Here is a 16,656-nt window from a genome sequence, read left to right on the forward strand (position 1 = left end):
ATGTGAATCCTTAAACTATTAGTCAAAATACAGAGCCTAGACCATAAGCTTCTGATGGTAACTAGTGGGTCTGTGCCTAAACTCTACTCCAAAGTGACTGACATCATGATACACAACACAGAGCACCTAATAATGAACTGAACGTAATGCATGATAAGCATTACTCTGTGTTGGGCACTGAATATAAGGATAGAATAAGGCTCCTCCTACCTCATACCCATAAAAGGCTTTGACAAGAGAGGCAGGGTCACACAGAAGCTAAGAGCTCATCTCCCTGTGCCTCAGTTTCTCTTTGTTAGATGAGGGTACTAACAGAACCTCTCTTGTAGGGTCATTGTGAAGGCTACGAGCTGTAAGGCTCTTGAAATAGTGTCGGCACATGGTAAACACTACATACACGTTAGCTGTGGTTATTATAATTTCATTCTCGTCATCATCACAACCACCACCACCTCCTCTCCCACCACCATCTCCTTTACCTCTACCCTCTCCTCCACTTCCATCTCTGCCACCACCACTATCATCATGGTCATTACCATGTCAATAGCCTGTAAGACTCAGCCCCTCAGGCTGACTCAAGGACAGTATACTAGCTGATATAGGGCAGTTTGGAGACAAGACAAAGTTTCCCCTGGTCCTCAATGAAAGAATCCTTCAGCTTGCCTTGAAGATGCACTTCCACAGGCTCTGCTTCCCACTGTCCCTAACCCAAGGAATCCGGAGGCAGCTGATGCTTGCTCCATCTTGCTTAGAAGACATCCCCCCCACTCCCCTACTCTACGAAGGAGGGATAACCAATTCAGAAAAGCAGCAAGATCAAGACATCTTGCTCTCTGGCTAGTGAGAACCTGACCTTTTGTAATTTAGCTAATCTGGGACAGGTGGCCAAGAGAGAGTATCACAGACCATGAAACTGGTGCATTCTGAAAACACATGTATGGGCATTAAAATGTTATAGCTAACATTCAGTGACCAAAAACAACAGGGCACAAAGAAGCTTCTCAGGGCAGCCCAGGAGAATCCCCTCGCAGCTCCCCGACTTTACGGTAAGCATCTTTGCTCCAGGAAAAAGAAAAGGCATTTCACTGACAAAACTAAAACTCTATGGATTATAGACCAAAACATAAAGTATCCTAAATCCAGAAGCCATGGAAAGAAGACGGGAAAGTTTAGACAGGAGAAAAATGGGACAACCAATTTTATATTGATTTAGCAAAATCTTTTGTTTAAAAAACAAAGAAACATGGTTCCACGCTTCTTCTAAAATAAGGGTTTGAATTTTACTAGCCAGGTCTGAAGCAGAACAAGTAGAGACTTTTTTTCTCCCTAGCCGTCTACCAACAGCAATTATGGGAAATGGGACAGATAAGGCTGGCTACATGTGCTAGGGGAAGGGAAGTGAAAAATATGAGTCATCTTGCTATCTTTGAATATCAATGGGAACAGAAGTCCTTTTTGGACTGACCACATTCCAGTAAATGTTCTGGCATACAACTGGGCATTGAGGAAATCTGCTATGTCTGGATACACCCTAGAGAATTTAATCACCCTGAGCCCTCACCAAGTCCACTCAAGGCCCTAGTGGCTGAACCCCTTACTCTGTACCACGCTGGCTCTGACATCTGTTGTGTTCCACTGGGCCAGTAACATCTGGTGATCGATGAGCCTTCATGTCATCGTATTACTGAGGCTCAGCCTTGATGGGTCTCCAAAGAGCTCTCAGAACACAGCGATCCTTCATGTCAGACACCAGACTGACAAAACAGCTTCTCAAGTTGAAAAGGAGGAAGGGGGAACAGAGGAAGAGTGCACGGGGAATGCAGAAAAGAAGGGGAATTTGGCGAAGAAAGTGACATGAGGAAAAGATCTCTAAGTGGAGAGGGGATGATGAGGCCCTTCTTCCTCCCCAGGAACCCACGGGTGCTGCCAGCGGAGCTCGGATATGCTTGAGCCACATGTGCCCAGATTCCACTGCATCTTAGTCCATCTTCCCAGCAGTGAGCGGATCTGGGACTTCGTGCCGAGCTATTCACTCTACTAGAAACTCCTAGAGACTTCTAGTAGTGACAGAGAAGCAAACAATCAAGAAATCTCATGTGAGACAAAATGATAAAAACTCATAGAAGATGACGAGATTTCTGTTACGTAGACTCAAGTGATTCCATGATGGGCATTTTGTTCCCCAATAGAATGTTTGTTTGTTTGTTTGAACAATAGGCCACATGTGATATAACTCCTCTTCTACTTTTTAGCAGCACAAACATTCATATGTACAGACTGAAAGTTTCCAAAATTAACTTTTTATAGGCAGGGAACCTAAAAATCCTTTGAACATATTTAAACTTGGCATTTATTGTTTTCTGAGAAGTTTGAATATAACAAACTCCACGGGGCAATATTTAATCTGATCTTCAAACCATTGAGTAAATACATATATTGTTATATAAATTCCCTCACAGAACATGCATTATAACATTTCCTGATTTTAAAACTATCAAACCGCTTCAAAAGTTTCCTTTGATTCTCCAAGCTGTACAATTTGGAAATTGAACAAGAATCAAATGACACTTGGCATTTGGAGGCAGAGTGAAGACAGGAAATAATTCAGGGCCAGGAGGTGAAAGACCTCACTTCAAACCTTGGCACCACTGCTTAAGAGCCACCTGGCACTGGACAAGCCACTAGATTGTTTCTGGACCTCAGCATCCTCATCTGTAAAACCGGAACGGGACATGTGCTGCTAGTGGTGATTAAAGAGCCTAAGAAAAAAAAAGTGAAAGCCATCTAAAACCCCTAAAGCCCCCTGTGAGAATAGAAGGCAGAAGAATTGTTCTTTAGCCTTTGATTGCTATTTGTCTCATCTCTACAAAATCTAAAGCCCCTCGGTGTAACTCCCTGACCTACAGCAAGAAGGGAATGCCACACACCGTGTGGGCAAAAATTCAGCCGCAGCCTGCGTCTATGGGAGAAAAGCTGGGCCTCCAGCCTCAGCAAAGGCAGGCCACGTCTGTGCCCTCGGATTATCTACCCGGCTCTGCTACACACCACTGCCAGTCTAGACAAGAGCAAAGAGCCCCCTCAATAAAACTCCCCACTAAAGAATGAAAAATGTTTTTAAAGTACACACATTTTCACGTAGGAGTTAGGCCAAAACACATCCCAGAAATGCAAGACGCATCTATACTATATGCGACCCAATAACCCGCTGTGGAAAATTACCCACAATAAAACCAGACCTTCTACGAAACACTGCAGACATCTGGAAGTTGATGCCAGCGCAGATCAGATTTTCTAAATGTTGCCTTTCTCACAGTTTCAACTCTTTTTCTATATTATCTGGGTCTCTACACAGAGCAGTGAAAGGCAAAAGATCAGGAAGGTTGTAAATGTCAGAGTCCAACTAGGAATCATGGGTCTGGAAAACTCTCGTCAGGAGAGAGGAAATTAAACAGTGGAAATAGAAGGGCACAGGTGAAGGTTTGGCCATGGTGTAGATTGGTCCCCAAAGTGGAGGATTCAGAAGCCCAGAATGACTTACTTCATTATGCTCCAGGCAGTAGATCATCAGCTCAGAAAGGATGACCACGCCGGTCCTTCCCACCCCAGCACTGCAGTGGACCACGATCGGGGGGTGCTGGTTCTTGGTGCTTTCCAGCATGCTGTTGGTATGGCGACGGACTGACTGGATCTCCTCCAAGTAGGCTGCAAGACAAAATGCAGATCTTGTCACTGATGTCCTGCATCGCTTTGCATACAAGCGAGGGGGAAAAAAAACTGACTGTGAATTTTTTTTTCAAGTGACAATAATTTACAGTACTTACAAGACACTAATTATTTGGCTGGTACCCACTCTACAGTCCTGGATCCAGAAAGGACCAGCTGGGAGTCAATTAGTCCATGGGAGAATTTGTTCTTTAAATTAAATAGTTCTTTTTTAAAAATTAAATTCTGTCTTCCCCTCTGCAAATCCCAAAGTCCCCCAAGCAGATGATTCTCGACATTACTTACAGCAATTCCTACCATTAACAGACTGGGATCAGACACCAGCTAGGTCCCCTTGAAATGCCCGCCTGTCAGAGCCAATTTCTGGTGGGAAGAGCGTCCATCTGCCCTTTCTTCCTTCCCCTCACTGAATGAGTGAATGTCAGCTGAGGCTTGACTCCATTTTTAGATTATAAAATAGACTTTGGGGAGCCTGGCTTTCAGCTTGGATGCCATGTGGTTATGGGAGTAGCTCAAGATAACCCCCCTTTCCTGGAGGCAACATGTGGGTGGGGTGTGTGCCACGTGCCCTGTCAACAACCGCTTAGCCCCGCAGGGCTGTGCAGGAGACTGTTCACTACTCCAACTGGGCACAAACGGAAAATTGCTCAACCCAAGCCTTAAAGACTATTTTTTTTAATGGTCATGAAAAAAAGGAAAAGTATGTAAAGGTAATCCTCAAACAATCCAAGAACCGGAAAAAGTCAATTAGTAACTGAGATTTTATAGTAGCTAGTTCAGGGGAGAAGCAGATTTGAAGGTTCCTGATACTCAGAAAATCTCATCCCAGTGCAGCAGTGTAAAACCAAATGAGGAGAAAAACTCAAACAGCTGAAGAGAAAACAGCATTCAAACCATTCTCGTAATTTTTAAAAATTAATTAATTCATTCATTTATTTATTTATGTTTGGCTGTGTTGGGTCTTCGTTGCTGTGCGCGGGCTTTCTCTAGTTGCCGCGAGAGGGGGCTACTCTTTGTTGCGGTGCGCGGGCTCTAGGCGTGCGGGTTCAGTAGTTGCGGCTCGCGGGCTCTAGAGCGCAAGCTCAGTAGTTGTGGCTCGTGGGCTTAGTTGCTCTGAGGCATGTGGGATCTTCCCGGACCAGGGCTCGAACCAAGGTCCCCTGCATTGGCAGGCAGATTCTTAACCACTGCGCCACCAGGGAAGTCCCCATTCTTGTAATTTAAAAGCACCTGTTTACACACAATGACTAAGAACTCCAATTTCCTTTATAACCTCATTTAATTAGTAATCTGAAATAGTTTACCCAAATAAACGTTTACTACCACCACCACTAATAAAGTAAAATGAGATAGAACAAAACAAAAGAGGGAAGGCAATCTGAGGTGACTAGATAAGGCAGCTGCTATTGGTACCAACATGAGCTAAATAATGAGCATGGAATTCCCTTCACAATTTTTTTTTTCCAAAGGGGAAAAGATACTAGGCAATAACATTTTCTGACGGCAGGCAATGTTCACATACAAGAGACAAGGTTTTTCTTGTGCTAAATTTAAGGAGAGAAGTAAAAGGAATATTGATCAATAAAGCAGATGCCACCATCAAGGGGAATTTCATGAAACACAGAGAAATTAGATTTAAGCAGATTCTTTCTCCAGCAATCATATTAATAAAGTTCCTTAAGGTGTAACTCAGTGAAGACCTCTGGAAGACAGTTTGACCCAGTTCCTCTGCATCCAAGTAATCTCATTTAAACACAAACAAAAATCTCCTAAAATTCTTAAAAACCTAAAGAGCCAACATTTCTAAGACCCTGCTCAGCACACTTGTCCTGAGTTTCTTAGAAAGGTAAATTAATAAATACTGTTTAAAAATATTCTCTATATTTTTCAGTAATTTAGATTGGCTTTCCTTAAATTGGTTCTGATTTAAAAGATTTGATTATAATTTTAACCTTCTTATAAACTCAACCTTTTATCAGATCTGTTAGCCAGTCATCAAACGGATCTACTTTTATTGTTTCCATTTTCTGAGTCTTGCTTCTAGTAAAGCAATTAGCAAAACAGTACCAGAAAGGAATAAAAAGAACACTGTTATGAGGAAAGAAAGTTCTGCAAAGGTCACTGTGCTCATTAATATTTTCAGCTGCAGGTAACTGTTTGACCTCAGGCCAACCACCAACCTGCTCTAGATCTCGTTCTAGATCCTTTGATTCCAATCATCGTTCTTACTCTCAGTGTCCGACTCCTTAAGAACCATCATCACTTTAACGAAAAATGAAATAGCCGCATTGATAAATAAGTGTGCATCAGAATCTTTCTGTTGGAACTTGTGAAATGGTACTTTTAGGTACTTGAAAACCTATTCTCTCTTCTCTCCCCCACCCCTCCTACTCTAAATGAATATCAAAATAAAAATCAAGGTTTTGACATTCTCCAACCTCCCTCTGTTGTGGCCACAGGTCTTCTGCCAGCTGGTGAGTCAACAACATAGCAGGTGTAGTAAATCTGCAGGGCACCCTCAGGCCTCCTTCCTAGCTGGGTAAGGAAGGAGTGGGGTTTCCCGCAAGTGCAGGATGTTTAGGCAAGTCTGTGGAAGGGAAGGAGGCTGCTGCAGCCATCCCCAAAAGCATCAGATCTCACCTCTGAACTGTGATCACCGGCCTGTCTTCGTCATGAGACCGCAAGAGCCTTTAAAATAAAGACTGCTTCATTTCTGCGTTCTAAGAGCCCGATTCAGTGCCTGGCACATGGCGCACACACACCCAGTTTTTGGCCTTACAAATAAAGTACTGCATACAATCTGGATGAATCAGTTTCTAAGATAACCATAGCTTGAAAACTACACATAAATTAATGAATCCAAAAATGATAGTTTCAAATACTACAAGTTGATTTCAATAATTCTTAGTATCTTTAATCGTAGGTATGAGAAACTACTAATTGGGATTGACTGCTGTAGGAAATACAGGGCTTCCGAGATATAAATTTTCATGAGAAATTTTTAAAGCTGTTTTTTCTTTATTTTATTGCTTTGTGTGGTTTTTTTTTTTTTTTGGTTGTGGTAAAACATACATAACATAAAATTAACCATTTTAATCATTTTAGTGTACATTACATTAAGTGTACAGTGGCATTACGTATATTCACAATGTTGTGCGAGCATCACCACTATCCACTTCCAGAAATTTTTCATGGTCCCAAACAGAAACTCTCTATCCATCAAACAGTAACTTCCTATTCCCCTTCCCCCTTGCCCCTGGTAACCTCTATTACACTTTCTATGAAGTTGCCTATTTTGGGTAACTCATGTAAGTGGAATCACACAACATTTGTCCTTTTGTGTCTGGTTTATTTTCTTTAGCATAATGTTTTCAAGGTTCAGACACGTGACATGTATCAGAATACTAAAGGTCTAAATCAAGGTAGAACCAATTAGTTTACCATATTAGCTCATCTGCATAAATGGTAAAAAGAATATAATAAATGCCATGGATTAGTCTTCTCTGTTCTACACATACCACTGAAGTATTATATACTGAATGTTGTAATACTTTTGCCACTTAAGAGAAAGTAGACTCTCTTTCCATTTCACCTCCAACTGATAAGACCATTATTACTGTTGGTAAAACCCCGACAGGGAAGAAAAGACTTACACAAAAATCCTTGGACATCCTCTGGGCAGCCGTGATCTGGCCAATCAGTATATTGCAAATGCCACACTGTCCTTTCCTGCCCGGACAAAAGGTGCTTGACCTTCAAGCCTGTGGTTGCATAGCAACCGGAATCTGTTCGGAACTTTGTGGTGACCTTGAACTTGCCATAGGTGGCTGAGCTGTGCTTGGAACCCAGTTTGGGCCAGTATCGGTGGCTCTTGGTTCGTCCGCCTTCCTGAATCAGACACAGAAGCAAAATTGGACATGAGTCAGGGGAAGCTCTTATCCTCTTAATCTTAAAATCTTAAGGACAGCGGAAAACTTGAATGGCTTCTAAGTCACTGACTCAGTAGCATCATGCAGTGTCTATCCCAGAGTAGATACCCATACATTTTAGCTAACACCAATAATAAGATTTACCACGCAGTTATAGCAATGGAAAAATTTAAAGATTCACAACTGGGCTGCAGTTGAATGTTAGAGAGAAGAGCCAGGGTGAAGACCAGAGGCGGGAACAAGCTAGGTGTGTTCAAGAAACAGAAAGGCCTTCAGTGTGGATGGCAGAGAAGAGGTTAGAAGGCCTCCTGGTCCACGGTAGGGAGTTTGGATTTCACCCCACGGTCAGTGGGAAGCCATCCAAAGGTGATGAAGTGACCTTAAGCAGAGGAGTGACAGATCCCAGTAATTGTTCTAGGTCATGCTTCTCATGTCAGATGCTCGGCCCTGGGCTCTCTCTGTTACACCCCACCAGCCACTGACACTGTCTTTATCATCTAGTGTCAATCTCATGTTTTTTTCAGCCTGACCCATTTGTTTTAGTTCCATTGACAACTGAAGCAGAGGAAAACTGGTTTTACCCCTCTTCTCTCTCCCTTAATTTTATAATCTTTTCTGGGGGTATGCATTCTCAACCATTTACAAAATGGGGTCTATTTTAAAGTTTTGCACGGTTTTGATATCATAGGAGTGGGAGCGGGGGTGGATGAGATGGCAGCTTAGAAGGGGACCCAGCGGAAGTGGGTGGAGCGAGAGGAGAAATGCCCAGCGTACGGAGCTGGGGGAATGAGTGGCAGGTGAAGGCTGGCCTGCTCACAAAGCAATACATCTTTGGGTGACACAAGTAATCTTGCCCTGATTCTTTTGGTTGAATTGAGTCTTCTTAAATTTGAAGCACACCTGCCTCTTTTATTTAACCATCCTGTGAAAGCAGGTTTGTCTGAGGCCTTTAATTTATATAACTGCTGAGTACCTACATCAATTACAGATTTCAAAAGACTGTAAGTCTCTGGCTGCCTCACAGATCACTGGATTTTGTTCCTAAGACTGGTCCCTTCTTGTCACTCAGGTTTCAGCTCAAATGCAACCTCCTCAGAGGGCCCTGGGCTGCAGTCTAGTCTAAAGTAGCCCCACGGCCACCCTCCATCCCATTACTGGTTTCATTTTTTTCCATGGCACTTACCACTATCTGAGCTGACTTTGTTCACTTTTTACTGTAAATCCCACTGGGATGTAAGCTCCCTGGGGACAAGGATCATGTCTGTTGTGTTTACCCTGGGGTCAGCACAGATGGTAAGTACACACTGTTTTAAGTTGAATGAATCCCTTCCAAGGATGTAATTCGATAAAGTGATAAAACTAGAGATTTTCAGGAACATTTACTCTTTGTGGGAAGGTGGGACAGAAGGTCAGCCTAGAGAAGTACAACTGGCCTGAAAGAGCCCAAAGTCTTTCATCACTACCTTCTAATGGGCTGTTCTGGAAAGCATCTGCTCAGAAGAGTTAATGAAGGGAACATGACTTTTTTTGTTTCCGGTTCTTTCTGTTCCCCATCCTTTTAAAGTTGTTAGGAAAGGGATATGCAATACCATACATATGGTAAAAAACAAACAAACAAACAAACAAAAAACCCTTTTTCCTTAAATGACTTCAAAACATAAGTTAAAATTTAATGAAAGGAACAAAAGGAAGTGGTTAAAATAAAATTTTTAAAAAATCGAGACTGTGACAAGAGAAGAAACCCAAAATATCTCCCCCCAAAGACAGCAAGCTCCAAGCGAACTGCTAGACGGAATGGGGGTATATGCCAGTTTTTGGAACACCACGTAGACTTCTCTAGTTACAAGGGAAAAACTATGTTTGACTTGGCAATGGAAGAAAAAGATTTTTTTTTTTTCTCTCCCCAAAGAAAGAGGCCTCCACAGGAACAACAGCTCTGGTCTCTTTTCAGCTGATAAGCAGGAGGGCATGTGAGCTGGCCACGCCCGGGCTTGGGAATATATGCCGATTTACCCAGAGCAGCCCCAAAGTTCTCAAACTCCAGTGGAAAGATCATTGCTTTGTTTGGCACACAGAAGTGAGCTGGCTGAACTGAAGTTTGGTTCTTTTTTGTTTGTTTGTTTGTTTAATTTTAGTTCATGGTGGTCCAAGGAAAAGAGTTAAGAGCTGGATAAAAACGGGACATAACAATAAATTATCTTTGGAAAACAAAACAAACCTATATGGAAGTAAGGAGAGAAAAGAGATGCACGTCAGCGAGAAAAGGATTTGCGGAGAAATGGTGCTGCCGGAAGGAGAATGAGGCAGCAAAGTCATCGACACAAAGCCCATCTTCTGCCCCCACCCCCGCCGGGACAGATGGCCGTACGGCCATTCCCCCTTACCTCCTCTGCGGTGACCATGGCGATCACATTCGCTCCCTGCTCCCACACCATCTGCCAGAAGTCATGGCATGTGTGTGGCAGAGGCCCCTGAGTGGCGATGTAGTGCCATTCTGCCCCACCAACCACCACCTGGAAACCAAGGCAAGCATTAGTGAATAAACCCCAAATCCAGGACAGAATTACATGCTGACCACGGGTCCTTTTGTAGCCACCTGAAAACCCTGAATAATATTTTTAGGCCAAACGTGTTAGTGCTATCATCAAAAGCCCTGACACCATGGATGGCTAGTGACACATGCTCACATGAAAATACTTTTTGCCACTCAAGCTTATTAAAATATACCTCATCAATTTTGGTCTACAACCCACAGTAATTATGTACAAACCAGTGCATATTAAAAACATATATATACATATATATACCCACATATACAATATTACATGAATATATGTATATAACCTAATGATTTGTCACAGAAATAATAGTTATGTTTCCAATGTGCAATGTACTGATAATTGCCATTCTTTTCTCCTTTTTCTAGTCTATTCCATTAAAAAACAAAAGAAAACAAAACAAAAAAACCCCAAACTGCTCCCGACTACTAAATTGATTTCATATACCACTACCATATTGTGGTCCACAGTCTGAGAAACAGTACTCCATGGCATCCTTTTAAATAATAGAAAAGTCTACCATGGAATAACACCCCTTTGGGAGCAATGTCTTTCTACCACTGCCCTGGTATGAAGTGTGTCCTAAACCTCTGTTGTACCCGCTACTCTGTACCACATACACTAGAGGTATCATGAATGTACTTAAGCCAACAGTACATGATATTTTATCATCACCTTCCCCTCGTACAATACCACAGCATCCAACTGAACTTTGGAGTCACGAGATGATTTCGGATAATAAAATCATTACCCCACACAGCTCAGGGTGATCTTGGGAGGATAATTCTGCAGCTGTAAATATTAGCAGCAGAGACGCATCAATAAAAAATCATGCCTCAAGTGTGGAAGCTCATGCTATCAGGGTGAAATGGCGGCCTTTGGAGGGATTCTTTCTGGGTTTGCCTCCATTCCTGTGCCTTGATATTGCCAAGTCAGGCTCCCTTACACATTCACCAGTGGGGATCTCAAGATGGTGCTAGGGGCAATGCAATGATCACTTTTTGAAACTTTCTCTCTCATTTATTTTATGAAGCTATATACTAACTTGATTCAAACAAAAACAATGTCAGTTATTGTCTCGTTACACAAGGCATGTTTAGGTCAAAGCTGGCAAGCAAAATCCATTTTCCAAGTACTGGTGGGAGATAACACTCATACATCTGCTGGCTGGCTGGCTAGGAGTTTGGCTTATCTGTGGAATTGTGATTTTAAACATTAGCCTCTCTGGCACCCAACATATAGGAGCCATAAATACTTCCAGAGTATGCTGCTGCCTGGGGCCTTTCAGCATATTCCCAAGTATTGACAGGAGGGTATTAAAAACTGCATTAAAAACACAACCACCAAAGCTACTGAGGTAGATTTCACAGATGTGATTCCACGTCTGGAGCAAATAAATCTCTGTTCTGTGTTAACGGCTGCTTGGAACCCAGGGAGAAAACATTGGCAAGACGTACAACTCTATTCCAAAAACACAAGGACAAGTTCTTGCAAGCTCTCTGGGTCTATTAAACACACCCATGTCTAACCCGGATCCACAAGATGAAATGTGGGCCTCAGAGAATATGGAGGAAGGGGTGGAAGGGACGTTAACAACACCCACTGGTCACGGTGCATGCAGACTGACAGCTTTTTCCAGAGAGCATATGGAAAATGGGGGAGGCGATCTGGCCAAACGAAGAACATAGTATATTACAGCTGTGGAAGATTTTCTCAGACAGTCTAGCAAGATGCAGCTGTGTGATCTGCATCTTTGCATGCATTATTTTGGTCATTGTTTCGTTATCTAAACTAAGCCCATGAAATTCACCACCGTCAGTTTCCTTCAGAGTTTCCTGGGGCTCAGTTTTTACTGTTTCATTGTTTTGAGAGTTCTCACTCTGAAAAATAAGAGTAGAATACACAATATGATCCATGAGAGTTACGCCATCCTATTTCTTTGGACAGGACTTTCTGACACTTACAAAATATATGTGGTTATCTATGCTCGGTGAACAAAAACACTACACCCAACCATGGTACACTTCCCATATTCTGTATCAAAACCGTTAGAACTGATACATGGGCCAGACATCTGGCTGTATTTTAAAGGCTCAAAGGAACCTACCTATAATCAGGCTACAGTTGAAAAGTCCAATGAAGAAAGGAAATAATGCCAGATACAGGTTTTCTAAGGTTATTGATCACAGCAGGCTACGAATCTGAACCTTGTATTGTTGAAAAGCATCCTGTAACAACTGTAACAATTATACTAATACAATTCACATTAGTACACAGATAATTCCCCTACTTCAGAGGTCAGAGCAAATGGTGACATTCTAAACAAATATGTTCTGTCATTAGGAGCCCTGAGGAAGGTAAGCTATTTAGGAAACACTTCACTGCATGCACACATGTATCCGTAACTCTAAATTCTAACTGAAGTAAAGCTAAGCTGACCAATTTTAAAGTCTATGAAATACTGAGATATGAAGATTTGGAGTATTTGAAATAGTAACAAAAATTTAATGACCCAAATGCATTGAATAATGTGGCACATTTTGCAAGATTCATTATCAACCACACCGTTACGGCTTATGTTTAAATTAGCCCACTCTTCTAAATAGCATGCAAATTTGGGACTTCAGCTCTGGGACTTCAGCTCTAAAATGCCTAACCAGTAGTATTACAAGGGAGAAACAGTAAGTTTCTGTTGTCTTGAACATCATAACTCCAGTGACAGAAATATAATGCCCGTGATTTCCAAATTCTCCATCACCTGCAAATGACAAACTGAAAGGGCTAATCCTCAGCTTTATCTGTGAGTTTTCGGGAGAGTTACAACGCACAGAGAGAAGAAAAAGTTAAATCCTCTGTAATGAGCAAGCTTCAGAAATAGCTGACCTGAGGTTTTTTCCCTGAGGCCGCTGGGCTTCCTTCTCTCTGTGCAGTGATAGGCATGGCCTTCCAGTTGACTAAGAAAAGCACAGGAGTTCAAAAACACTCCCTTGGGGTTTGGGGACAAGCCAAGATGCACAGTGGCAGCCCGTATGTTTTCTCCTCCCTGCCCTTTTGCTGTTAACCCAGCAATCTTCAACCAGCCTTCCCAACACGCCACTCTCCACCCCCCACTTCTTACCTTGATGTGGGAGGCGTTAATGTAGCCTGTGTTATTTTCTTTGGTCGGTATGAGCTCTACGCGGTTCTCCTCATAGGGGACAACCTCCCGGATACGGCTGCGCTCAGCATTTTCTGGCAGAGCCGCTGTGCTGAAAATGCCATTTGCCTTTTTCTTTGGAATCTGCTCATATTCTGTGAACACCATTCCCTCTTCGAGCTTCTTCTTCAGGGTTCTGAACTGCAACAGAAATTGATCTCCAGCTCTCTGAATTATCTTATCCAAACACTCCAACCAAACCACCAGATTTCTTAAAATATTTACAGTGACAGTGTTAATAAGTAGTTTCAAGATGGACAACTAATGTTTGATTATTTGGTCTCATTACTGACCATATTGCTAGTGTCTCTTTTCCAATAACCAATTTCCTTCTCACTCATACCTTAAACAGAACAAATCTGCCAGACCAGGCAAGAGTTGAAATTCAAAATTAGTATTTTTGTTATTATCACCTGTTTAAAGTTCTAGTGATAAGGAGATTGTTAATCTTAATTACCCAAACGTCCTTCCCTCCACTTACACAGCTGTTCTTAGCTAAATTTTAAGATGATACTGGTCCACAGTCCTCTAGTTGTGAGGATTAGACGCCCCATCTTTTATTTTTCCCACGGTCAAGCTACTAATAACAAAATATGGTATTAATTAGATGAAATGATCCCTCTAAAGACCCTTCTGGCTCTAAGAGCATGCTAATACTTCATACATGCTGGCAAAAACCTAAAACCCTAATCTTATTGTAATGCACTCTATTACATTTATATGACCTGTTTCTTATCCTGACAGCAATTTCAGGAACTAAAAGAACATGTTTCTTCACCTCTGAAACACTACCACGCAACTTCTGGTTACTTTTCAAAACCAAAGTTCCCACGATGCATTACCCTAACAATTATAAATCAGCCATATGTTATAGCCAAACAAGGGGCCAGCGTATTAAAGAATTCTATAAATGCGTGGGTAAAAGAATCACTCCCTAATAAAGGGTATTTGTTCACAAAAATCACAGAAATTGAGAGCTACAGCAACTGCTTAACTTCTTCATTTTGCAAAAAAATAAAGACACAGGCCCAGAGAAATTGAATGACTTCACCAAGGCCACACAGCTAGGTAGGGGCTGGTGTCTTTAGGGGTCATCATGGCACCAACCTGACAAAGAAACATGAGATGTTGAAAAGGATCAATTTAATACAGCACAGACCAGGTCTTGCTAAGCTTCAAATTGAAGAATGAATTCGTCAAACACGCCTTCATGCTGGCATGTCTGGGCGAGGAGAGAGCGTTGGAATCCTAAGACCACAGAGAATGAGTCACATGTTTGACAAGCCCAGCGCTTACCCTCTCGTCCATGGGAACTCGGGTGGCATCAACTCGACTTTCTTCCCGCCCCGAGCCCCGAGCAACCGAGAGTCCGTTCAAGGCTGCCAACATCAGTGGCCTCTTCTGTGCCTCCAGGCCTGCCATCTTCTGCTTCTCTAGATTCTTGCGGCAAGAAAAGGCATGTTCTCATTGTTTGTAATACCAGGAGAATGCTGGAATGTGTTTTAATCTCCCCAAATCTGTAACTCCCCAGCCAAGGAATGCAGACAATCACCATTAGCAGGGCAAATTCAAACACAGTCTTCCCATTATTCCCACTGTGCCGGAGGAAGCCGGCTCGTCCAGGCCTCCTCAGCTTTTATTTAAAATAGAGGAATGAACGAACGAACGAACAAACAAACAAACAAGAGCAAAGACTCCATACAAATACACCCTGCCACGGGGCTCACAAGAAAACAGTGTACACGAGACACTTTAGGAAGATAAGGGCTGAAGGAAGACAGGACAAGGAAAAGAGACACAGAGATTCATGAATAATCAAACTTAATCACAATGATGGACCTTTTATACAGATTAAACAGTAAAAAACCTTATAAAAACTGTTGGTTGCATTCTTAAGAGGTTGGATACATGCATAAATAGACAAAAACCTTCCCAAGTTTCCATTCAGAGGGGCTAAGACTGAGGGTGTTAATCCTGTATTGACTCTCTCTGGTCCCCGGGATATCATCCCCAAAATGAGAGCTGCTGTGGTTTAGCAAAGTCACTAATACCACAGCCTGGGGCCACCGGAGATGACCTACCCAGCAGCACCCTTCATGCTTCATCCGGAAGACCCACAGGAATGGACACCATGGCTCCCAGTGACCATGGTGAAGCACCACTGGATGTGACTAAGCCATGGGAGAATATGGATCTCGGGGCCGAGCAGAGCACTTAGGGGAAGGTTTGGTTGTTAACACCTGGCCCTTGTTTGTGGGTTTTCAACTCCTCTCTATCCTCAGCTGCACAGACACTCTGAAACTGGATCAGTTGGGGCTCCTGTTATTTGCTCTATGGCTGTGCTTCCTCATGCCCTCTAAACTGATTGAGGTACCAACAAACCTCCATTTACTCATTTCAGGCAAGACAATGGGAGCATTTTCCACCAAATAATTTTGTCTTAGAAGACAAAAGAACAGAGAGACTTCATAAAGCATAGAAACAGATGAGTTTTACAGAGTTTATGATTTTGATCCACACAAAAGTGAAACCAATTTGCAGGTTCCTTTGGTTGCCACAGATGAAGGAGTCATCTTATTCCTGTTTTCTTTTTTCAAACTTTTAGGTATTTTTTTTCTTAGTCTGTCATTTAGAAATTTACTCCCCAGAGAAGTATCTTGATGGAGCCACAGTACAGATTATTCTAATTGTGGGTGTAGGGGATGGCATTACACCCCTACATGCATCCCTTCAATGCCACCTACAGTCAGAATGGAGCCTTGGGAACTATATCCAATATCCTGGGATATACCATAATGGAAAAGAATATGAAAAAGAATATATATGTGTATAAATATATCCGAGTCACTTTGCTGTACAGCAGAAATTAAGCACAACATTGTAAATCAACTATACTTCAATAAAGTTAAAAAAAAAAGAATGGAGCCCTGGTCTTTATGAGTGATTCTGTCAATAAGATGCTTGGTCCAGTGACAGGGCTGACCCATCAGACAAACAAAAGGAGCATCTCAGAGGAAGATTAACTGTGAGAAAGGTCCCAAAGGTATAATATTCTTAAGAATGGCCCTGGTTTCTCAACCCCAGACAGATTTTGAAATTTTTGGATTTAAATGTGGTGGTGGTGGTGGTGGGTGGGGGGGGGGGGCGGGGGGGGAGGTGTTAGTTTACTTGCTTATTAGTTTGTTTTTGTGAGGGAGAATGTCCCCCCCATTATCTCTTTTAGTTGAGAATATTTTACTCCTCTGCAAAG

At 42.3% G+C, this 16,656-nt stretch overlaps 1 protein-coding gene across 2 annotated transcripts in view; it reads right to left on the bottom strand.

Annotated features, from left to right (window-relative positions):
- Nucleotides 1–16,656, bottom strand: part of PTPN14 (protein tyrosine phosphatase non-receptor type 14) — a 173,014-nt gene that overhangs the window by 9,276 nt on the left and 147,082 nt on the right. For both annotated transcript variants that reach the window (XM_061187519.1, XM_061187518.1), the window contains 5 exons: nt 14,703–14,846; nt 13,329–13,547; nt 10,037–10,165; nt 7,377–7,611; nt 3,539–3,702 (listed from right to left, as the gene is read on the bottom strand). In XM_061187519.1, the coding sequence (XP_061043502.1) occupies nt 3,539–3,702; nt 7,377–7,611; nt 10,037–10,165; nt 13,329–13,547; nt 14,703–14,846 (891 nt within the window). The remainder of the gene's footprint in view (nt 1–3,538; nt 3,703–7,376; nt 7,612–10,036; nt 10,166–13,328; nt 13,548–14,702; nt 14,847–16,656) is intronic.

This window comes from Eubalaena glacialis, chromosome 3 (assembly GCF_028564815.1).
Source record: "Eubalaena glacialis isolate mEubGla1 chromosome 3, mEubGla1.1.hap2.+ XY, whole genome shotgun sequence".
NCBI classification, from domain to species: Eukaryota; Metazoa; Chordata; class Mammalia; order Artiodactyla; family Balaenidae; genus Eubalaena; species Eubalaena glacialis.